Source organism: Neodiprion pinetum, chromosome 3, assembly GCF_021155775.2.
Source record: "Neodiprion pinetum isolate iyNeoPine1 chromosome 3, iyNeoPine1.2, whole genome shotgun sequence".
NCBI classification, from domain to species: Eukaryota; Metazoa; Arthropoda; class Insecta; order Hymenoptera; family Diprionidae; genus Neodiprion; species Neodiprion pinetum.
The window spans coordinates 5,002,076-5,025,581 of NC_060234.1; the positions used below are offsets into that span (position 1 = coordinate 5,002,076).

The 23,506-nt window shown below is 39.9% G+C and overlaps 2 protein-coding genes across 4 annotated transcripts in view; one reads left to right on the forward strand and one right to left on the reverse strand.

Annotated features, from left to right (window-relative positions):
- Nucleotides 1-23,506, reverse strand: part of LOC124214662 (disintegrin and metalloproteinase domain-containing protein 10) — a 90,603-nt gene that overhangs the window by 6,586 nt on the left and 60,511 nt on the right. Inside the window, exons 4-16 of one of the 3 annotated variants that reach the window (XM_046617174.2) lie at nt 22,720-22,963; nt 22,301-22,456; nt 21,928-22,112; nt 19,111-19,251; nt 14,418-14,542; nt 10,487-10,615; nt 9,448-9,616; nt 4,009-4,178; nt 2,410-2,577; nt 1,030-1,157; nt 633-747; nt 406-540; nt 81-123 (exon numbers count right to left, since the gene is read on the reverse strand). In XM_046617174.2, coding sequence (XP_046473130.1) covers nt 81-123; nt 406-540; nt 633-747; nt 1,030-1,157; nt 2,410-2,577; nt 4,009-4,178; nt 9,448-9,616; nt 10,487-10,615; nt 14,418-14,542; nt 19,111-19,251; nt 21,928-22,112; nt 22,301-22,456; nt 22,720-22,963 — 1,908 coding nt within the window. The remainder of the gene's footprint in view (nt 1-80; nt 124-405; nt 541-632; nt 748-1,029; nt 1,158-2,409; nt 2,578-4,008; nt 4,179-9,447; nt 9,617-10,486; nt 10,616-14,417; nt 14,543-19,110; nt 19,252-21,927; nt 22,113-22,300; nt 22,457-22,719; nt 22,964-23,506) is intronic. The other 2 variants (XM_046617172.2, XM_046617173.2) reach the window with 2 other exon arrangements.
- Nucleotides 13,864-23,506, forward strand: part of Trc8 (TRC8 ring finger protein) — an 81,939-nt gene continuing 72,296 nt past the window's right edge. The window contains exon 1 of the mRNA XM_046617195.1: nt 13,864-13,930. The gene's annotated coding sequence lies outside the window, so the exon portion shown is untranslated. The remainder of the gene's footprint in view (nt 13,931-23,506) is intronic.

The window sequence follows — 23,506 nt, forward strand, 5'->3', positions numbered from 1 at the left end:
TAGCCTAGAATCTTTAAGACACAACTGCAATACAGGGAAAATTATCAGGTTCGACTCAAAGTCTAATCGCAATCACTTACTGCACTTTTCGCAATTCTTCGGTGAACTCTTCTCCGTTCTTCTCTAAATCGGGCAAAAGGGTGACAAAAAATATTCGCAAAAGGATCGTTAAAGTATCGATGAAAGTCTTTTAGAATCTAGATATCATTTGGATTGATCATTTTTTTTTTTTGCGGTATGAGATCCGGTCGAATTCACTTGCAGTGAGACTTGGAAAGGATTGAAATTACTCGAAGCGAAAACTTCTTGGAAGATTTGGATGTTCTCGAAATGTCTCACGACTGAAAGTGAATTCGAAGAACTTGTCCGCAGGTATCAGAACTGTTATGAAAGTTGAATACGAACCAGAAGAGCGATTGCAGCAAGAACTATGAGCGCCACTGCGTACCAATGATCGGCTACCCATCGTTTAAACGATGCGAGACTTTCATCGGAGAGAAGGAGCTTCCTGAGAGTAGCCAGAGGGCCGCTCGGATCGACCTTTAACAACACAAAAAGGATAAAGGGAGGTTAAGAACTTCTTCGCGAGTCGAAGTAGCCGCCTCGAGATACGCTCCGCGTCGTAAAATTACCTCTCTGCATTTCTGAAACACATCGCAGTATCCGTTGTAGTCATTGCAGGGTGTTCCAGGCTTGGAAAACATGTCCGGAATATCGTAGGGCCGTTTGTTCCAGTCGAAGGACGAACTGCGGAAGTAAAACTAGGTGGTGAATTGAAAAATGGTAAAAGGTGAGAAGAGCCTTGGATGGTTTTTAAAAAACTACGAAAACTCAAAGGCCAACGATGTTTGCACCAATTTTTTTTTCATTGTCTACCGGGGTTTTTTTTCGCATGAAAGATCATCGGGAATCCATGAAGACGTGCTCTCGACGTTTTCGTTGCTTTTTCGCAAAAACCATCGGCTCGCTTTTTCATAAATTTCGACTCAGTTTTGAATCATGGCGGATAATTGGTCGAGGATGACTAACAGGCAAGGTTTATTCTCGCCAGGCTCTCTGCAGCAGAGTTCACAGGCCTTCGTGGGTGGATCGGTTGGCCCTGGAATGCACTGACAAGATTCCAGTCCATAGGCGAGGCAGATACTCCCCGTGCACTCCTGAAACGTATTTTAAAACGGTCTTGTTTAGCCTCGGTTTTCAACGATCCATTCTCACGTATTCTTCGCGCGTATCTCGTGCCCAATTTTACGGACTGTCCGAAGAATAGTGTAACAAAAAAAAAAAAAAATTCAGACGAACATGGCGTTAATTTGCAGAGGGAAAATGTGACAGCGGCTTAAAACTTGCCAACCTTTTAGCGTCTCAGGAATTTTCTATAGCACGTTGTATCGAAGCGGAAAAAATAAAAATTAACGAAGAAGGTGAAGGTACAGTTTTCGTTTCACGAGATTCCATCGATCAGGAATTTATACATGACTTACAATTAAAGCTAACCTGGTGTAAAGTATTTTAAATTTCTTCAAAAAAATAATAATCAAGGTCACGTAGTACTCCCACCTCTACCGACCGAGCACTCATCTCTTTTCTTCTCATACATTAAATAAACAAATGAACGGAAAGAGTTCAAATTGTGTCGCTCTTTTCTAACGGAATTCAGAAAAGTAAGTCATATCCCGAAGATCGTCAAAAAAAAAAGACAACGCGTGGCTGACTTTTTTTTTGGGAATTTAATATGGGAAAAAAAAGGGTGAGTTTTCTCGGTCGGTAAAGATAGGACACTAATGAACGACTTTGATAAGTTATATTTATTTCCGTGGTGATGAAGCGAATTAGCCACAGCTGGATTGAGAAAATTATCGGCAACCCAGATCGCTGGGAGGATTAATTAAGATCGACAAGTTCTACCGTTCCTCCATTATACTTTTAGCAAAGCTTAAAGCACGAAGCTGTGATTCTGAAGTTATAAGTTGTAAGAAGAATAAGAAAAAGGAGGAGAAGAAATTTGTGGTTATTGAACGAGCTGTCACTCTGTTCGGTGACAATAAGCTTCGACCTAATTCCTGCACTTTGTAAGAACTCTCTGACAAAGCTTTTATGGAAGTGAACCGCGAGTCGAGGTCCGCGAGACGGAGAAAACGGTTTGACGCGGTCAGTAGGAGCTTTTCTTCTACGTCTCTCTTTTTTTCTCACTTCTTTATTTTTTCTTCAATTTTTTTTATTTGTTTCAATTTTATCTTTTCATTCCATCTTCTTTTTTTTTTTTTTGTTTTCCTTTTCACTCAAATAATTACCGTACGATTTCAGGCTCAGGTTTATACCGAAAACGCATTCGGTTCGTCGATTTTAACCTGTGAAGAGTAGAAATAGAAGAAAAATAAAGATAAAAAATTGTTTAAAGATTAAACTCACCCCCATAAAGCAGACCAGCTCGTCGTTGCAGACCGTCTTGTTCAGCTTGTTGATAGACGGTGGACAATGCGGTACACGACCGTCGCAGAAACTTGCATCTCTGCACCCGTTGTCATCCCTGCACTTGACATTGAACTGCAGTTTGCATTCGGTTGTGCAGCATGGGCCCTGTGCAAAAGAAATTAATTTCACCTTACTTGTTACGATGGGTTTTTCATCGAGTTTCTACAAGGTGGTTGACGATACCAGAATAAAAAAATCTATAAATTCATAATTACTTTTGTCGTTAAAAAAAAAAAAAAAATGAAGAAGAAAAATAGTGAAACAATTTTTACTAACAGTTGCATAAACGATCGGTCAACTCTCTTCGTCCGAATTAGCGATTCAAAATTTTATTTTTCCCTTGCTAAATACAGATTAATTTACCGAAATTCTACTCGATAAAGTTTATTTTGTTCTCTAGAAGCAATTTGTATGTTTTAATAGTAACGGTTGAAAGCGATAAAAATTTATCGACGAAATTTAAATAATGATGAAGAAAATAAAAGTAAATAAATGAAACACTCCTCGGGGCGTTTTGCGAAACGTTGAATTTACAGCAAACGTGTAGGATATAAAGTGTAAAAGGCTGACGCTGCTCCAGACGAGTTGGAAAATATAATGAAAAAAAAAACGGGGCAATCACAAATAGAGAATACGTGAAATAGAAAACGCGTATCGTTTTACTCGAGTTTGAAATTTACCGGCAGGGATGAAACGGGATAAATGTATCGTTCGGCAGTTTTACAGAAGGCATTAATACTGCATCCGCTGGAGTATCTGAAGCGCGTAGTGCAGACGTTGAGCGAATTCTAAGGGTTGTAAAGACATTGAGCTTTACGTATAACAGAAAATTGAATCGAGAAACTCGATAGGTGTATAATACGCTGTGAGCGTTGTCGAGATGGAAAATATTCTTGAGGTAATATATTACACGTGTAAATTTTACACGTGAAGTATTTTACGCCAACTCGACGAATGATGTTTCAGATTTTTCTCTCAAACCGTTACTTTTTTGCATAAATTTTTCAAAGATCCAAACAGAATAACATTTTTGATATTTTCAAAAATTCTTCGAATTCGCACATTTTTACGCACGAAGCGTATGATTACGTGATTGATGATAGATTTAAAAAAATTGATAATTGCTAAGAAAAATAACAAACGAAGCAAATTTGGAAATTTTAGTTTCTAAGAATTCGGTCTAATAAATATTTTGAAAAAAGTTTCCAGTTCCGGATTTCGCCTCAAACAATCGTCTTTGATCTAAGATCGATTTTTGAGAGCCGTTTCGTAAATTTCAAAAGTGCAATTCAGTTTTTCATCTTTAATTTCAATCGTTTGCGATAAAAAATTAAAATAGTTAAGGACTGAGCGGTAACCGGAACTGACAAATTTCTCTCAGTGTATATAGAGTTAGTAAAGTGGTATAAAAAATGACGAAGGAAATAAAAAAATGGCGAGAGAAAAATCATTTGCAGAGTTGGGGTTGAACATTCCGTGTTGTATAACGTTAACCGAAACGAGACAGTGAAGAATATGCGGGGAACAATCCCTAACCTGACTGGGACTGCAAATCGAGCCGGGAGTAAGTCGGCAGGGAGTTTCTTCGGCGGGTGGATAACGACGCTGAGGGAAGCAGCAGGAATCTCTGCAATCTTCTTCCCAGCCGCAGTCGCACTCCTCGCCTTCCTCGACGACGCCGTTTCCGCAGAGGGAAGCTTGGGGCTCTGTAAAAGAAAACAAGTATGCGTGGAACAAGCAAAAAAAAAAAACAAGAACGAAATTAAAGATAAAACGGAATCGGGACGAGGAAAATTCCGGGCTGAGGGACTCCCTCCATCTCGGCTAATAACTCAACGGGAAGATAGAAAAGGGGGGGGGGGGGGGGGGGGGGGGTAGAACTTGAAAGGAAAATTATAGAAGCCGAAGCCAAAGTTGTTTTTAATTCGGTTACGACAACGAATGGATCATAGTTATCCAATTTCCATCAAACTTATTAGCCTGCCTCCAGAGCCACGGGACCAAACTGACTTTATGAAAAAAGTTTTCTTTCACTGATTAGTCGAGTTATGTCGCTCCTCCTTCGGATCCGGTTTTTAACCGAGCAACTTATTTAGGGCAATGAAAACTTCCCGAGTCTTTCCCCCCCCCCCCCCCCCCCCCTGGAATTTTTAACGATAACGCAATATGCCGCGTCGTCCTAACTTTGTTGGGGGAATTTCGAACCTTCGAATAAAGTTTGAACAAAAAATGAGCGACGAATCCATCGTTGAAATTTCGAAATTGACTATTTCTCATCCTCAGCTCAACGAACGTTTGATCTGCACTAGACTGCAGTCACTCGATAAACTCGAGCTTTGTCTAGAAAGCTTTTCCGATCTTCAAAGAAGCTTCGCTGCTCTGCCTGTAGAGAGTTGAATAATCGTCGCCTTTGCTTTTCATCTCTAAAAAGGAAACGAAATACCCGCCTTTTTTTGCTCTTCCGTCAATAGTAGCTTCAAGCTTCGTGTTATCACCGCGGATCGAAACTGCGAGTTCTCTTTCGCGCTCTGCTAAATCTTTGCTTTTACGATATCGTTATCTGTGGGACATGTCGAATTTTTTCTTAAATTTCAATTTGAGCAAATTAAATTTGAGGGCGCAGATTCCTCGGTCAATGTTTATACGGTCGACTTGAAATTTTGACACAATCTTTAAAACTTGTTTATCGATTCCAGCTCGTGGCTAGATTTTCAAATTTCAATTCCAAAATTCTTGTATAAAAATTTTTCCAACAACTCTTTGGTCGAAGAATAAAAATTTTTTGTTTTTTAATCGTATACATTTGAAACTAGAATTCTTTTTTTAACATTTGGGCTACGAGCTTGAACCCGAAAAGATGTTTTGAACTGAAAAATATTTTTATAACTGTTACACAGTACGTTTAATCCCTCAACTTTTATAAAACTTGTCAGGTTCGATGAATTCATTAGATAAGAGAAAATGTTGATGCAATTTGACTCGGCATATTTGTTTCGAACTTCTTGTACGCTTTTTGCTGCGCAAAGTTTAATTATCTCTCCAGTCAAATTCGTCCGATTTGACTAATGATTTTCGCTTTGAATCGATCTTCCCACATTTCAATAAGAAAATTACTTACAGGAAAAATAATTTAGTGTAAAATTGTTGCAGATTGCGGTTATCGAAGGTGCAGAAGAAGCCAGAAAGAAAGCCGAATCTCTGAATTGCATATCTTGGATGCTGAGGAATTTTTCGTCCACCGGTGGTGAGTTCATAATTAAATGTATACTTCGCAGTGAAAATAGTAGGTAAAAGAAAAAAATCCGAATGCAGTTTTGGGTAGACTTGATGCAGAAGGAAATTGAGGGGGTTGGATTGGCCAAGAATCGACACTTTTTATCAATTTGATTACAAAATAGTCGTTTATACTGACAATGAGTATTTATCAAACTATTATATTCTTGAACTACGAACGTTTCGTTGGCAATACAAAAATAGAACGTTCTGATGTTATAAACAAAAGTTCAGACCCTGATTGAAATCGAGTTAAAATTATTAAAAATCTAATGAATTCGTTCGATTTCACTCATCTTACTCAGAATACTATTTTCCACAGTCATAAAACAGGATGTTTTTTTCTTTAATACAGTAAATTCAATGCCGCGTTGAAAAATTAAATCACTAGCAATTCCAACATGATGAAAGAAAAGTGTTTCAGAGAAAAAAAAACTGTCAAATCAACCCGAAAATATTACTGACCCTGCTGAAATGTATATATTTTTTTTAACCGGTTATTCGAAACGAAACTGATATCAAAACTCTTGCTTATAATTTTACTATTTTCTATTTTTGTACAATTATTCAACAGATTTTCGTACAGCTTACGAGTGTAACAATCTGATGAAACATCTCGTTCAAATAAAATGTATCGATTTTCGGCCATCCGTACGGGTCGAAAATTTTCCCCGCATGTATCGGGATTGTCACTTTGCAACGCGTCATCTGGTGGGGAAAAAAAATTAAATCAATGCAACGAGGGTCAAAGCCGTGTTTTTCGCATGTGGTCAGTAAAACAGATATAAATCATTGATTGTGTTTCCTTAATAAACGTGACACGAGTAATTTGAAAGCCCAAGAATTGCGATTTGCTTCCATTAAAATGAGAAAAAAAAAAAACTTAGGTTACGTGGTGATAAAATGGCGCCGAAAATCAAGCTCTGACGTCATTGGGGACATTTTCCAATAACCACACGTGAGATTTCTCGGTGATAGCGGAAAGACGCCGGGCGTCGAATAGATTGGATTAGCCCTTGCACGGACAAGCTTTCACTCTCATCTGCTAAAGGTTCTTAGAATTTGAATTTCTTCCCCGCATCCGTGATTTGATCTCGCCTCTTCGCGCCTTAATTCTCCTCGGGGTTTCCGCCATTTCCCGAAAGGCGGCCACCGCACAATGTACATTGTAGGGGATAAAGTTATATCTCGTACCTGCGTGTAAGCCGTGTTCTTATCTTTTTCGAAATCTCTCCCGTATGGCGGTGAGAATTCAATTACGCTCACGTCTAAAGTCGATTGTCACCGTGTAAGAATTGAAATTTCGTAATTCGTCGACTTTTCCACATAATTTCCATGGTCCGAATGATATTTATTAATTTTTTTCTAGGTGATTGTTCGAACGATCCGGACGTTCGAATATATTAACGTTTATTTTCCACTTTCCCGTATTTCAAAGATTTTGAATAATTTAGAAATAGTCTTTCTTCTTCATTCTAACTTCTAGAATCGAAGAATTACGCTTTGGGTTAATTTCACATTACAAAAAGTAAAAGACTTTAAGGCGCAGAAGTTACGAAGAATCTTCTTTTTTTTCAAAACGGTTCTAGTCCTATAGAAAAAAAAAAAAAACACACACACACACACATTCAATGTTTCATGAGCTACATTTTTAGTTCTGACTAATTTCTCCAGCTAATTTAGAACGCGGGATTTGGGTATGTGGTTTTTTTTTTTTTTTTTACAGAAATGACAAGAAGAAGAAATTCTGTGAGAATCAATTTTCTGCGGTCGAAAAATGAAAGAAGACGTTCACTTTGACGTTGATTTGGTGTAAAATCGATGTAGATTATACACACACATATAACATAATTTATATATATATAAATATCAGACGCTAAGCCTTTCGATTATCGGGTGAACGCTGTTTTTAATCTCTGGAATTCGCTGCAGTATTCGCAAAGAGGGAGAGGATTGGATATTGGAAAAAGGGTTGAGTATAACAGACATGGGGAAAGGCGAGAGAAATGATAAAAAGGTATGCGCTGATTTGGGATTGGCGTGAGTTTCGAAAAGGGCGTAATCGGAATAGCCGGGGGGTGGGAAATTTTTTTCTTTCTATCTCTTATTTTTTTTTTTGTGGTTTTTTGTTTTTTTTTTTACAAATTTATAGCCGCCCTCGTCAAGCCTGCGTGTGAAACTGCGTTAATTGAATTTCAAAGTAACAAGTGTTTTCCCTTCCCTCTTTCGAATCTTCCGCCCCTCGATACGAGGGGTTAATTGAATTTCCAACTGAACGAACATCGCGCTTTGGAGAAAGGAGGCCGACGGATGGATTGAAGGGTGGATGGATGGACGGATGGATGGATATGAGTTGTAAGGATTTAAATTCTCAGCTTGGAAATTGTCAACTTATCGCGGGTGACGAGCGGGAATAATTGACATCCTTTTTTTCCCGCGACATAAAGAACGCGATTTTCAGCCTTCCAAGGATGAGTGGTCGTCTGACCGTGTGAATCAAAAGTTACAAGAGACTAAAAAAAAAAAAAAAAAAAAACAAAAACGTTAGAAAAATCTTCACCAATATGTTTTTCGCAACAATGGTAGCGAAAGGGAATAAAATAATATCATCTGTATTGCGTAATAGAAGTGAATATTAACTAATTCGAATAACACGAGAGTACAAGATACAAACATTTTTAAATGATATTTTCTAGTAAGAACCTTAGAAATTATGAAAAGTTTTCTTTATTTTTTCAACCCGATTCTGACTTTTTTAAGATTATTTTATTCGCTACAGAGATCTCCAGAGACTGCTTGAAATTTTTTTGTAATTACGATACGACAGATTCATAGTTCGTCAGTAATTACGTTTGTACGTTACAAGTTTCATCTCTCCAGTAAGAGATTTCGTGAATGTGTGAGAATATCATAAAAAATCCTCGAGTTTAATCATTTTCAACATTCCAATTATCAAAACCATTTCTCAAATTGTTGGTAAATATATCTTAGCTTGTGTTATTCAAATTTTCGCATGTAACAAAGGACATGTTAATTTAATCGCGTTCGCTATACAAAATCATTAGGATAAATTGTAACATTGCTAAAGATTTTTCAACCGACATTTTCTGACCGAATGGAATTTATTAACGATGCGATATTTAGTAACGATACGTAAGATAAAAGTTCATTGTTGTGCAATTTTAAAATAACTTTCAATAAGTTGACTTTTCGAAATATGTATGACTATGTTTTGGTTGTTACGGTTTACCAAAAATCAGAAAATCCTGAAGAGGTGCGAAGCAACGATTGTTTCCTAAGCTTGCTTCGTTACATCAACGTTACTTACTACTAAATTTAACCTAATAATTTTCTCTCTTCCCAACCTAATATTCAGACAATTCATCCTCTGAAACCTCCGCCGACTGCGTGCGAAGCTTCTTGCGCAGTGCACCAGACAAAACCGATAAAGCTGATTCGACGGTATCGATTATACAATATTCCGTACAATTACTGGCCAATTACGGCGGGACGAAACGACGAAATATTTTTCCCCCCATCTTCGTGCAGTCGCGGAGATAAGAGGACCGAATATTTAGCGCGAGCTTTTTTCCTCTGATTTTTTTGTCGGGCATTTTTTCTTTTTCTTTTTTCTTTTTTTTTTTTCACCTTTCTCCCTCCGCGACGCGTCATTATTATAATGCGGCTGAAATTCCTCCTTACCCGTGAAGCATCCCTTCGGGGAACGCGCCTTGGTGTTTAGGACCGGATTGATCGCGCTTATGCTGCAGGGGCTGAAACGGTTGTTATTTTTCTTATCTCCGCTGGTGGCGCGCGCGAACATTATGAAGTTTCCGTCCTCCCCTCCTGGTGTGCACTGTTCCGGATCGTGCTGCAACATATGTCACGACGGATTAAAATCTCACTTTTCCTCCTTGCCCGAGATTGAATCGGTACTGGGACAAGAGGCAACAGAAATAATAACCCAAAGGAAAATTTATCGTGGCAAAAATAACTCGCAAAAAAATAATTCGCAACAAAATTATGATACTTGACATTCAATTTAATTCAATTTAATTGAATGCGATTCAATCTGATTTATCAATCTTTTTTCATGGGTTATTTTTGTCTTGGATTATTTTTGTTTGACTTATTTTTATTTGTGTTATTTATAACAGGTCATGTTGTGTATGAGTTATTTCTTTCAGGTTATTTGTGTTCCGGTTATTTTTGTCACAGGTTGACTTTCGTCATAGGTTATTTTTGACTTGGATTATTTTTGTTCTAGGTTAGTTTTGTTTCGATTATTCATGACAGGTCATATTTGTATGGGTTATTTTTGTTTTAAGTTATTTTTATCAAGGTTATTTTTGTCTTGGATTATTTTTGTTTCAGGTTATTTTTGTCTTGGGTTATTTTTGTCTTAGGTTATTCTTGTTTTAGGTTATTTTTGTCATTGGTTCATTTTTTCATGGCTTATTTTTGTCTTGGATTATGTTTTTTCGGGTTATCGATTACAAGTTATTTTTGTATCGGTTATCTTTACACGGATTATTGAGGTCGATCACCATTTGAATCGAGGGCATTGGCGAATGGAAGTTTTCAGAGGCGGGGTGAAACGCCGTAAAACATTTTATCTTGAAGTGGATTTTTCGGATTAGAAAACGCGAGACGAGTCGCAAATATTACCCCATCGTGACGCGTGACGCCGTTGTTTTTTTTATTGTTTTTTAAATTTTTTTCTTTTTTTTTTCTCACTCACCGGCGATCCGAAGTTGTGACCAATTTCGTGGGCCAACGTGACGTGAGAAACCGCCGGTGGCACGTGTTTTCCGTAGTTTAACAACGTCACGATACCGGTATTCAGAGATTTCATGCTTCCCCGATAATGCTGCAACACAAAAATATCATGCGAAATTTCAGTGATCAGAAATGCTTCAGAATTCAATCATCAACTTCAAATATTAAATAATGATAGATGGACAATCCTTAGAGTTTCCTGACAACCTCGCTGCTTCTCAAATTTGCGATTCTTACTGGATATAATTCCGCTCGTTTTATAGCCACGACTTCTCCTCTATCTTAAAATCAAGCACGCTATGAGGGAAAAAAATCTTTGACCGCTGTGATATTTTCGTTATACGAAATAATTAATTTAATTCTATACCTACGGAAGTTAATAATTTTTTTTAATCTATCGGAGTTTCGTCGATATTACAGAACGATGCAAGTTCTTTGACATCGTTATCTATAATTATTTTATAAAATTGGTCAAATTCATTTCCATTTAATCAGATTATTTACTACACTTTGTCAAATTAATTCACTTCAAGTCAAATAGAATTCAATGAATTCTTATTGTTAGAATTAAAAAACGGGTTATACAGCCAAATTTGAGAGATTGTATTTTTTTATTTTTCTCAGTGTCGCTGTGAGGTCGTAAGTCCGATTAAACAAAAACGACTTTATCAATGTCGAGTCATTCGTGAATAACTTTAACTCTGACTTTCATTCAAATATCGACGTGAACTCCAGATTCTCAGATTAAAAATTTTCGTATTTTGTACTCTCGCCTTCTCTCTGTTTCCCGCGTTGCTGCTTTTTACACCCTGAAAACAAGTAACCGGGGCGTGAAACGAGGAAAATGTCGCCTTGCCTTGAATCGCGTGGGTTTTAAACCTGACGGGAGGATTTAGCCCGTTGAACCTTAGCGAGTAGAAGGTAAACGCCTCGTCGCTTATTATTGCACGATAAGCGATACGATACGGCGGATGGTGTGCACCTTTCATTCATGATATACATTTCACGTCAAATTAGCCAAACGAGGTTTGAATAAATGAGAACGCGGCTCGCGTCCCACGCAGAACGCGTCTAAAATTTTCGCTCAACGTAAAAAGACGTTAATAATTACGGGTGTCATTTATTTTACTCTTCGCTAACCTCCGATTTCTAACTTTGGAACTTTTATAACGCAGAGTGAATTTCTAACGACTGCACGGCATGTCGTCTGCTAAAACTTTATGCGCACGCGCTATAATCCGGGAACCGCTGTCGTCAGGGGGACCAACTGTCAATAACCTCAAATATTTTTACCGTCGTGAGTTGAACGCTAGTCAATTTATTGCCCACGCGCCGTAATCCGAGAACAGCTGTTTGCCAGGGTGACCAACCGTCATAAATGTAACCTCAAAAATTTTGACAGTTCAACCCACAACTGAGGTCACGCTTATGAGTTTACACTTGTGACGGTTGGTAGCCATGGTAAACAGTTGCTCTCTTGGATCGCAGCGCGTGCGCGTTAGACCTTAGCAGACGACGGACCGTGCAGTCGTTAGGAATTCACCGTTCATGTGTTCACTTGTTCACCTACAAATACGCCGCTGTGTCAGTCGTCGGTTAGTCTCCAAAGCAGGTCCAAAACTCCCGTCTCACTTTCCGTCAGAGCAAATAAGAAGAAGTAGAATAAAGTCGAAAAGGACATAAATAAGAAGGCGGGCAGGAGTTTTATTTGCTATCGCGTAACTAAATCTCTCCGGTATTTTCTTGCAGTCTGCTTTTTCCCTTCTCTCTTTCCCTCTTTCACTTTTCTCTCTCTATATACGTATATATGTATATGTATACAGTAACACCGACGTGTGATCTGCGTGTATTTATTTACCTGTCCACCGGCTTTTCCACCACCACAAATGCACAGCTTGATATACTCGGCTATGCGTCTCTATCGTCGTTTCGATATGGTATGTATAATATCTTTACACGTTCGACGATATTCAAACCTCTGCTCTGCGGACTTGCCGATCGGTGCACAAAAACGTCAATTCGTGCTACGCTTTTCGTTCTGTATCCCGCTGCCACGATGCAAACGGTTTTTATTCTGTATGACGTGGCGATATTGAATCGAGATTTGAACTACCGAGAGAAATCTATAAAAGCGCGGGTGAATGTAAGGAGAGGAGGACAGTGGCTGAGAATAATGAATTCCAAACACAAACGGCACACTTATTTCGTGCACGATTTTTGATATCTTATCAGACATGAAAATCAAGGTCTTATGGGACGTACATTCTCAACAAAAAGTTAGTCTCGGTGAGAATATTGAATACTTCGCGATGAGATCAAATCTGATAAACATCAATCACAACCAAGTCGATGAGATGGTTCGTCTTGAATAATAATAATAATAATAATAATAATGTAAAAAAGTTGTTAATAAATTGTTTGAACAAAAATTCGTGTAACAAATCTCTAGTGAAATTTGTTTTATTTTATATAAAATGAATTCATTTATTTTTCTGAATAAATATGAATTTTTTTAGAATTTCTGGCGATTTTGAAAAAACTCGTTTTTGTAAATTTTTTAACGTTCTACTTGTGAAACTATTCGTTCCATGTCTTTAGAACTCGTTCAGTGTAATGTACAATCATTTTACGAAAACCAATCCAAGTTTAACAACTTGTCATCCGTTTTTCAAAATTGAAAAAATTCTTGACAATTTTTCAAAATCGCCGAAAATTCAACAAAAATTCATAGGTATTCAGAAGAATCAGTGAATTCATTTTAAACGAAATAAAAAAAAATTTCACTAGAGATTTGTTGCACAGATTTTTGTCTAAAAAATTTACTAACAAACTTTTTGACATTATTCTTACTGAAAACGCATTATTTCATCAACTTGGTTGTGATTGATTTTTTTTTCAGATTCTTATCTCATCGCGAAGTGTTCAATATTCCCACCGAGACTCACTTTTGGTTGGGAATATACGTCCTGTGAGACCTTAATTTACGATATGCCATACAAAAAATCAGTTGAATCAGGGTTTGAACAGTGAAAGTAACGTCGATTGAATTAAATTTGACGAAAAGAATCTCTGCTTTATACATATAGTAAGAAGAAAAAATAAAAATTTCACGTTAATTCGAATGAAGAAACTTCAGCTGTCGATTCACCTTTGAAAACGTTGTAGGATTTGTGTTTAGTTATCTAACAGTGAGACCGTATTGTTTGTATTAAATTCTGTATGATTTACCTAAAACGCATCCCCAGTAGCGCAAAAATATTTTTTCTTCAATATTAAGCATAAGTTTATCAATAACAACTACAATTCTGATTTTATATCCAACGATTTTCGTCTTTACAGGAAATTTTGAGAGAATTGCTTTGGAAAAAAAAAGAGTCATCAACCGTCGGAATTGGATCAACTAACGGTAAGTTGTTTTTGATTTGAAAAAAAGAACGCAACAACCTAAACCATCAATCGAATATCCGCGAATTATTCCACGTCATTCGGTCAATGAATATAAATTCCGCATCGCGCGTTTTGACTCGATTTCTAAAAAAGTGCGAAAATCTATAAATATTCATAGCTACTAGAGTGGTAGCAAGATATGTCGAAGACGGACATTCTTAACGATCAAAATAAATCATTAAAAAGTTGGAATTATTTGCAGGTCGTCTTTTACGATCTGAAAGATGTTGGCAAGTTTTCCTCGTGTACAAATTTCTTTATGGTGGCTTATATAATTAAATACTCGATAAAGTTTTCTCTCCGTTGTCTCCCTCCTTTTTTCTCCTCGTCGACCGTTTCGTCTCCTCCTTTGGAGTCCGCCGCCACAATGTAAAACAAAGAAAGAAACCAAAAAAAAAAAAAACACACACAACTACGCGTAAAACGATTAGCTTCTTCGTACTTACTCCGTTCTTCTCGCAGACTCCACCGGCGTTCTTCAAATCCCCTGTCCAAGCCAGACCCAGTGTACCCATCTCAAAGTCCCTGTAGGTGAACATGTAGGCTAAGCAAAACGCGTCGTAATCCTCCTCTGGAACAGAAGAAACGTCGAGAAACGACGCGTGAGAACTATACTAACGAGGAAGAGATTTCCCTTCCCATCGCCGTTTTCCTCTTTCGACGTCCTCCGTAAAAACCTCCGAAATAACGCGGCTCGGGACGAATCGGCACACCAATTTTTTCTAGCACATGGGACCAGCCATCGGTGGTCGAACAGATGAGCGAAGAGAAGCCGAAGAAATTGCAGAACTCCATCTACGCGTTATGCCCCGAATGAGTAAACCCGGATTCTTGTTTATGTTACGATCATCGAGAAGCAGGTTCTGTTTGGCCGATGTAAGTGGTTGCCGGTAGAAGCCGTAAACCGTTGACGAATAATAAAAGTCTGTACCCGTGAAATTCAGGGAGGGTGTTTTTGTACGATGGAAATATGTACACGTATGCCTGTACGTACAGGTGTACGTATGCTTCCAGAGGGTATAAATTGAATCGGGCCAGGGACATTACGACGCGTTATAACCGAGGGGAAGATGTCGCCTTTTATATGTTCGACGAGATCGGATCGGATCGGATCGGATCAAATCGAATCGAGCCGATGAAGGTAGAGGGTGAAATCCGGAGGTGCAGGGTACTTGCTGCAAACAAGAAAACGCGCCACTTCTATCACCACGTCGTGTCTGACGATAAGAAAAACTATTCAGCTTCCCGGCTTTCCCCACTATAGATAAACGACGGTACCGCACGTGTGGTTTGGTTAAGGAGACTTCAAATATTTCATCACTCTTCGTGGTTTGCGCGTCATCGAACTTGTCTGCTTGTGTCTCTGAATTTTCATCTCGTCACGCAGCTGTGAATTTGTTCGTATACCTCGATTTCAATTCTGTTCAGCCGGGCAGATGCTTCGAGTTGGTAATTTTATCAGTGGAAGTCACACGTCGCTACATGATCGACTAAATTTGCGCGGGTTAACGTAATTGCTATTGGAAGATCAAACGAGATAACGACCGGTAAAGTTGGAGCAAAGTAATAATCAAATCCGTGTAGATACAACGAGTCGAGTGAACGGAACAAGTAAGGAAAAACAAGGATTTCGAGGATTACGATATTAAAGAAACACCCCCGCAGCATAGACAGTCAAATCTAATTCTAAATTTCATCTCGTAGAGCATTAAATTATCCCTCTTTACCCGTACCTCGTGTATAATGTAATTTTACCCGGGGAAACGGAAATGACGAGAGGAAGGAAGGAGGTTGGGGATGGGGGTTGGCGTCTCGGCTACGACGTTGGTGGTGGTGGTGGTGGTGGTGGTGGTGGTCGTACACCAGCGTCGAAACGCGGAACGAGGATGCAGACGCGCGGTCGCCGGCTGCGAGAGACGATCATTTGCTCGAACTGTGACTATCCGAGGGTGCAGAACTCGTGGAAGCCGGGTGGCGGGGATGTAAAGGACAAAGGGAATAAGGGAATAAGAGAGCCGGGAGTACGCTCTCGGGGAACGACGTGGGGCACCCGGTCTGCCGAGACTTCGTCATTTCCGCCCGTCAACCGAATAACCGCCGCTCCATATCTCGTGGCCTCCGGTAACCATGGAGTCGGCGAGTCGTTTATCCAATCCCCGCTGTATTCGTTAGTTCAGATTTTAAACGACTCTTACGCCGTGATCGAGAGATCGGCATCTATCAATTTTTCCAAGCCTCGTAAAATCGTGCCAGAATCCCGCTAGCACCATCTTGTTATGTTGAACCGATTTGGAAGTGAGTGTCATAGGAAATTGGAGTTGGTTCTATACAGTGTAGCTGACTCCAAAGTCACTTTGTGCATCATTCTTGGTTGATCCGGGTCACCTCAAGCTACTTCGTTCGTTGATTACTTTGATCATTGAATGAATAACTTATGTTGAACTGATTTGAAAGTATCATAGGAGCTTAGAGTTGGTTCTATACAGTGTAGCTGGCTTCAAAGTCACTTTTTGAGTCATTTTTGGTTGAACTGGGGTTACCTCTAGTTAGTTTCTTCGTTCAAGTTACCTCAAATCAGTGACAAATTGAGTCAGTGATTTCACATTGATTCAAGTTTTCTCAAGAGACTCGAATTTACCTCAAGTGACTTTGAGTTAATTCACGTGAAGTTACAGTTACTTCAAGTGATCACGAGTTCATTGATTCGAGTTAACTTCAACTGACTTTAAGTGCGGTGGAGTAACTTCAAATTGATCGAGCTTTGTCTTAAGCAACCTCAGGTGACTGACTTCACGTGACTTTGTGCGACTTCAAGGCACTTGAACTGTCCTTACGCGAATGAAAATCGTTTCGCAGAATTTTCAACGAATGATCACGATGTTTAGCGACGTTGGAACGAGCATCAATTTTTTAGCACACGGTGTTTTACTATTCCTTGTCATTCTTCTCGAAACTGGCATTATTATTATTATCACTCTTCTGAAAAGGAAAAACATACCAAATGGACTCACAGAAGTGTGATAAAAAAATGTGCGCGAAGAAAGATTTCGTTATTCTGTTTTTATTATTCTTCTTTCTCCTTTCTACCTTTCTTAACGTATCTGTAGTTCTTTTCGTTTTTCCCTTTTACTTTGAATTATTACCCCTGGGAAAGTAACATAATCCCAAGTTCAAAGGTATAGTATTACGTAAAGCGAGGGACTTTGCCGCGCGTTTGAAGTCCTTATGATTTTCCCTACGGAGGATCGCCGAAAGGAATTGAAGGTCGACGAAGAGTCAAGGGGGAGGGAAAATTTCCCGAAGAAATCATGTGTTGCTGGGATAAATGATCTGTCCTGTAGCCAGTATAAGTTTTTCTCGTTTAATGTACCCCACAGGCACGTGTAATAAATTCTGTAACATTTTCCTCTCTACTAAACATACTGATGGGTAATTAACTAACGAGACGTTTCCGATCTAGCGCTTTAAAGACTCCTCTTCAATTTTCCAATAATTAGTTTTCAATTTTTTCCCTTTGAAGCAAAAAACTGCCGTCGAATTCACAGATTCCAGAAGTGAATTGGCGATCGATGATGTTTCGAACGACTCTCTCTTCCAGCGAGTAAAGAAAGAATTGATCCGTAATTCGAATATATCATCAAGAATCCTAAAAAAACATCCAGACACCGTGAATTCAAACACGTATGCCGTATGCTTGAGTGATTCATTGTTAGCTGAAAATTCGTAAATTTGGCAGACGCGCAGCTGCTTTTGTCGCAAAGAAAGCTCTCCTTTTTCCCTTGTATTGCTCTGGCAAATTTTTGGCTGCGTTTAGAGCTGAGGGTTGGTTCTGATTCTCCGGGTCGGCCGTCAATAAATGAGAAATGCCTGCAGACTCGGCCGGTTTCATCCTCCGCGACCGTTTCAAACCCCTCGTGGTATTCCCGGCACGTTTGCAATACAAACCCCAGACAGGGACTTCCTTCGCTGTCCCTGTCCGTTGGCCTGGCTAACCTCCCTGGAAAACTCACTCTCCCAATCTTTCTCTTTCTCTATCTCTTGCTCTCTCTCTCTTTTTACTCGGTAATATATTTTTATATATCCCTCGCCCAGGCCTCAGAGACCAGTCGCGTTCTCCACGATACGTAAAAATAAAACGATCGTATTCGATACAGCTTCGCGAATTTTTACCCCACGATGTCATTTAATTTCGACGGACCCCATGATCATGTGCTGCAGAAGAACTTTGTTGATTAGAAACGGTTCGTGAGACTTGAAAACACCTGAAAAGAAGGTCTTTGACTAGTCCATGAACATTTGCGTGATTTATCGTCATATATTGTGTTGAGACTTGAAAAGAATTTTTTAAAGATCAGAGACAAGCTTGAAAATGATCTCGCGAAATTTTGGAATCTTTCGAATTAATTCAAATGATCTCAACCGTTTACGAAAGCTAATTCAAGTGGCTTCGAAACACTTTAAGATACTTAGAGATCCCGAATGATCTCAAAAGACTTGAAGTAACTAAAAAATTGTATTTCACGCGTGATTTAGAAAAAGTTTGCATGACTTCACGGTATTGTCTTCAGAGAAATTAAATTCGAACATTTTGGTGACTAGTAATTTCTCTACAAACTTTTTCTTGCAAATAATTTTAATTGAATAAAATCAAATTAAAACATAATGTACGAAACTGACGATTAAATTTATGATTTGAAACACAATCTGTAGAAGAATATTCTGTAAAACAATATTCTCCTGTAGAATAATTCACGTAGGCTTACTTATGACGTGAATCTCGAATTCTTTTCTTCATGAATATATCCTGTAAAAAAATATTACCGTAGAAACTAGTCTGTAGTACATATTCTGCGGAGTATTTTCTCTGTAGAAATGATTTCCGTATGACATCGAACCGCATTCCTTGAAGTGACTTCTGTTCGAGCATCGCTAACAATAAGCCGATCGTAAATGGCCGGGTTTCATCGATATACCAAAGTGAGTTAATCCGTTTCGGTTGCGGTGTCGAAGGTATGGGAAACTTCTGGTATAGTTAGAGGAAAACTTGGCGATGCGAACGAGGTTGAAGTTTGGTTAAAAGGTGTGATGTATATACGTATAACTACGGCAGATAGCGGTTGTTGAAGTAAAATTACTCACCGGAAAAGAGCTCGAGGAACTTTTCGACGCCGTAATTTCCCGGGAATCGGTAGTTGGGATCCTTGAGTGCCTCGCCGCTGTGAACCTTCACCCTTTTTATCATGAAACTTATGTTGTCCGGTCTTCCGTCCTGGTTGAAGTCTGAAATCACGCGATGATGACGATTAAAAGAAAAACGAACGTCCAAATCTGGGGTAAAAATCTCTGCTCTGCGCGCAAAATGAATGAGGGAACAGGATACAATATAAGGCGGTATCGGTGAACGACGTGTGGAACGGAGCTTAAAGAGGCGGTAGAGGACCGGGAATGGCTAATGATATTTGCAATTCTCCCTCGTCGTGACCCTCTCAACCTATTCAGCCAGCCAACCCTCTGTCCTCACCCCGATTCTACTTCGTTTTACACTTTCACATCGTTTTGCACTCGTCCAAATTGTCTGAGCTCGAAAATCCGGCTAGATACTTTTACTACACACGAGCTAGATATAAATTCCTACGAAAATCGAGCCTGCATTTTGGTGGAACTACAATTATCGTCAAAATGTGACTACCGAAAAGACGAACAATGGACGAGCTGTGTACCCTTGGGAATTCGATACTTCCCAAAGTAGAATTTCCAAGCGACATCGCTACGACGAATTGCTTTTCCATTCATTACAGCTACCCCGTTTCCTCTTAAATTTGCTACCCTCTTCCGCCTGACACCCTCCAACACTGCTCGCTAGACGCAATAACATCGAGACAACCGGCTGCTACCCATTCACACCGAAATGTACAATATCCATCCCGTCATCGGAGGCATACTGCAGTAGTAATCTTCCGCAATTCCGTCAGCCGTAATTGTTCGGCTTTCCTCGCAATGTGACAATTACAATTTCAGACTCGGCTGCATCTCCCTTTCTTTTCGTTAAAGAAGAAGCGCAATTGTTTCGCTACGGTGTTCAATTTTTCCTGTGTGTTATCAGTTTTTGAAGTACGATTTAGGGTGGTCCTTGAAAAGGTCAGTTTTGAATTTCGAAAAGCTCACTCAAACAATCGGCTCGACATGATTCAAAGATAAATTCTCCAATTTTTTCACATTTCTGTAACTCTACTCTAACTCGTGCCCCAAAAAGGGTGCATTTCCCAATTCAACACTTTCAGAGGCATATCAAATCTACCGAATGGATTTCGATGAAACCTGATGTTGGGAAGTTTTTTGGGTCGCTGATTACGGATTTGAATTCAAAATTTTTAAATTCAAAATGGAGGATTTGATACGGTCGACCAAAACCCCAAAAGTTACTTTATATTGCTATGTTTGATCCATCATTTTGAAGTTTGTAATTTCGAGTTCAGATTCGTAATCAGCGACCTCGCAAATCCCCGACTGCAGAGTTTTATCGAAATCAAATGACTTTTTGGATTTTGTTCCACCGTATTGAATCCGCCATTTTGAGTTTACAAATTTTGAGTTGAGATTCATATTCAGCGATCCAAGGAACCCCCTTGTAACAAACTTCATCTAAATCCGTTGAGTAGACTTGATGTGTCCCTGAAAGGGTTGAATGAAATCCACCCTCTTTGGAACACCGGTTATAGTTGAGATAAAAATCTGAAAAAAATTAGGGAAGTATTTTTAAATTATTTAATTTGGGGGACTCGCCGGTCGAAATTCAGAAACTGACCTTTCAAAGGACCACTCTAATTAGTACATATTTCATATTTGGTACCCAGTTCCGTTCCACCTTTGTAGATTAATTAACCCTGTCACGAATAATCTTTAGAAATGACTCAGGGGGGAATTTTTCGCGCAAACAATTAATCGAGAGTTAGGAAAGTTTTCGTAGCCATGCAGAGGGGAGAAAACATGTTTGTGATCAACATGAAGGCGAGGCCGACGCCTCGCCGTGTTCGCCAGCCTCTTTCTGGACTAAACAGTTTATCTCGCGCCCCAGGTCCGCTTGATCTATACCTACTTTATACGTGTACGTCGAAGCTTCGCCCCATAAGTTGGAAAGTTTTGTCGTGAAAAATACCGGTGGAGGTTAAGCAGAGCAGCGAAGCCCCGTCATTTAAAACCCGATAATACCGAGATGATTACTTGCAAATTTTAAACTCCCTCAAAGTATCATTTTCGCTTTACCCAACTCTCTTCCTCTCAACTCCTTACAATCACCACGGAATCTGCTCATTTTCTTACAGGCTGTCCCGCTTTTTAAAAGTAAGTTAATAAATAGTTGGAAATCGATCAGGGACAAATTACGGAGGGGCGGATCTTTTTGATTTTCAAAAACATAGGTTTGTGAACCGTGACATTTTAGTACAGAGAGAAATAATCAGTGAAGAAAAAAAAAGAAGGTGTTTTAATTTTTATACGCTGATTTTATCAATTTCCTTAACTTGCATTAAACGAAACGTCGCGCATTGAGACAGAACTGGAAAATAGATTTGCAATCGCAGTAATGGGAGAAGTTGATTTTCTGAAATTGAAGTCGCTGACGGATCCCGTAGAGTTGAAATTCAATTCTAACTCGACCTCTTCTTCCTCTTCTTCTTCTTCTTCCTGCCTCTTCTCCTCTCTATTACTGAAACTTTTCACCCCAAAGTGCTTTAAATAGAGACGCGGCTGCCTGAAGAGGTGTGCTTGAATTTCACGGTACGAAAGCGCAGAGAGAGAATTACAAAAAAAAAAAAAAAACGAATGTCGAAAACAAGCACTCCCATTTCAAATGCATTAACACGTATTGACTTCGCAGTCCGATTATATAAATCCCGAAATGACTTGACGACGAATTGACTAATTTGCAATTCAACTGAACATAAGGTTTCAACTCACCGGTGTGCTTGTAAATAGAATTGACTTTCTGGACGTGTCTGGTCATGACCTCGATGCAAGCCTCTTCGGTTCCGTACCTCAAGAAGAATTGGTGATCAGCTTGTAGGTAGAGCATGCATGTCGTCTTTCTGGGATCGACGGTTGCTCTCTTGTGCAGATGCCTGGCGTATCGTTCCCTGTAGACTCTACGCACGACGGGTGAAAAGAAGCACGTACAGAATACAGTCTGGACTTGCATTATCGGAAAACTCGAACGTTTCCAATAATTGAAAGACGAATGTACGCGAGGCGTGCAGCCGGTGCATTTTGCATGCATCCGCGAAAAGCATCGCAAAGATGATCGCTGGCTTACGAAAGTATATTCCTCACATACCTGTCCAGATATTCAAGATCGTAACTTCTCTCCGACGTTGTTGACTGCCTCGATGTTTCCTCGTTGGAATAAAATCCACCGTGGTTCTGAACCTCCTTGTCCACCAGATGCTCGTACAGCGGCTCCTCCAACGAACCATTCGCTTTTCTCGACGCTCTGAAAAAGCTCAATTAAAAAACCCGCGAACGGATAGAGTCGGTGACTGTTACATCCGAGTTTGATCTTCGAAATATCTATAATGGACTCATGACTCCAGAAATTTAGGAGTCGGTACACAACCACGAATATCCTCATCAGCAAAGGAAACATTCACCGAATGATGGAATCGAATTCGTTCATCCCGGAAAGCTCAGCTTCGAAATCGGAGCGATTGAAACAGCGTGTATAGCGAGTTATGTTCCGGGCTGGTTGACACTAACCGATCAATGCTGTCGCGTAGGGTGCCATGCTGGAGGTGCTGGCTGGCACAGCGAAGGGGCTGAGCTGGGGATGTGACGTCGGAAGCCCGATAGGCGATGGTGTGATAAGGCGGACTGGAGTCGTCATCGGGGCTGGAGTACCGGCTGGAGGGCTCGATGTAGTACTCCTCGAGTCCAGCCGAGACGGTACCGTCGAAGAGGCCATCCTCTGTGACGACACCCTGGACGCTGGCGCTATCGTCACCTGAAATGCAGAATGACCTAGGAGTGAAAATGGCGGCCAAGTTGTAATCACGCCGCAAACAAGTGTATCGTCCCAAGCAAACAGCGGCAGCAGGCCGCGATTCTCTTGGTGTGCTTCAATTTTCGGTGCCTCAAACTACGTGCTCAAAGCGACGCGCCAGTGCTTTGGTAAATTGGCGCTGATACTATCTCGATTCGGGAGATCCAGCCCCTTGACCCATCGAATTAAAGGGGCCACGGAATGTTCAACCCCCGGGATATCACGACCCGTCTACATACCCAGACCGGCTAATTACACTTCGACCGAATGAGTGATCCTGAACAGTCAATGCCTTCCTCCATCCACCTCAGCCCTGCAGGGTTAAGCGACACAATGCCGGAAGGGCTCCTATCCACTCGACGGCTTCGATTATATCAACAAATGGGTGCCGCTGTTCCCGAGCTGTAAAGGGGAGGCGTTCAGGTTTCAGGGATACGCCTCGTCTCGATTGACGCTTATAAGCGGACTCTTTAACTTTCCGATGAGGAAATATCGCGTAAGCTC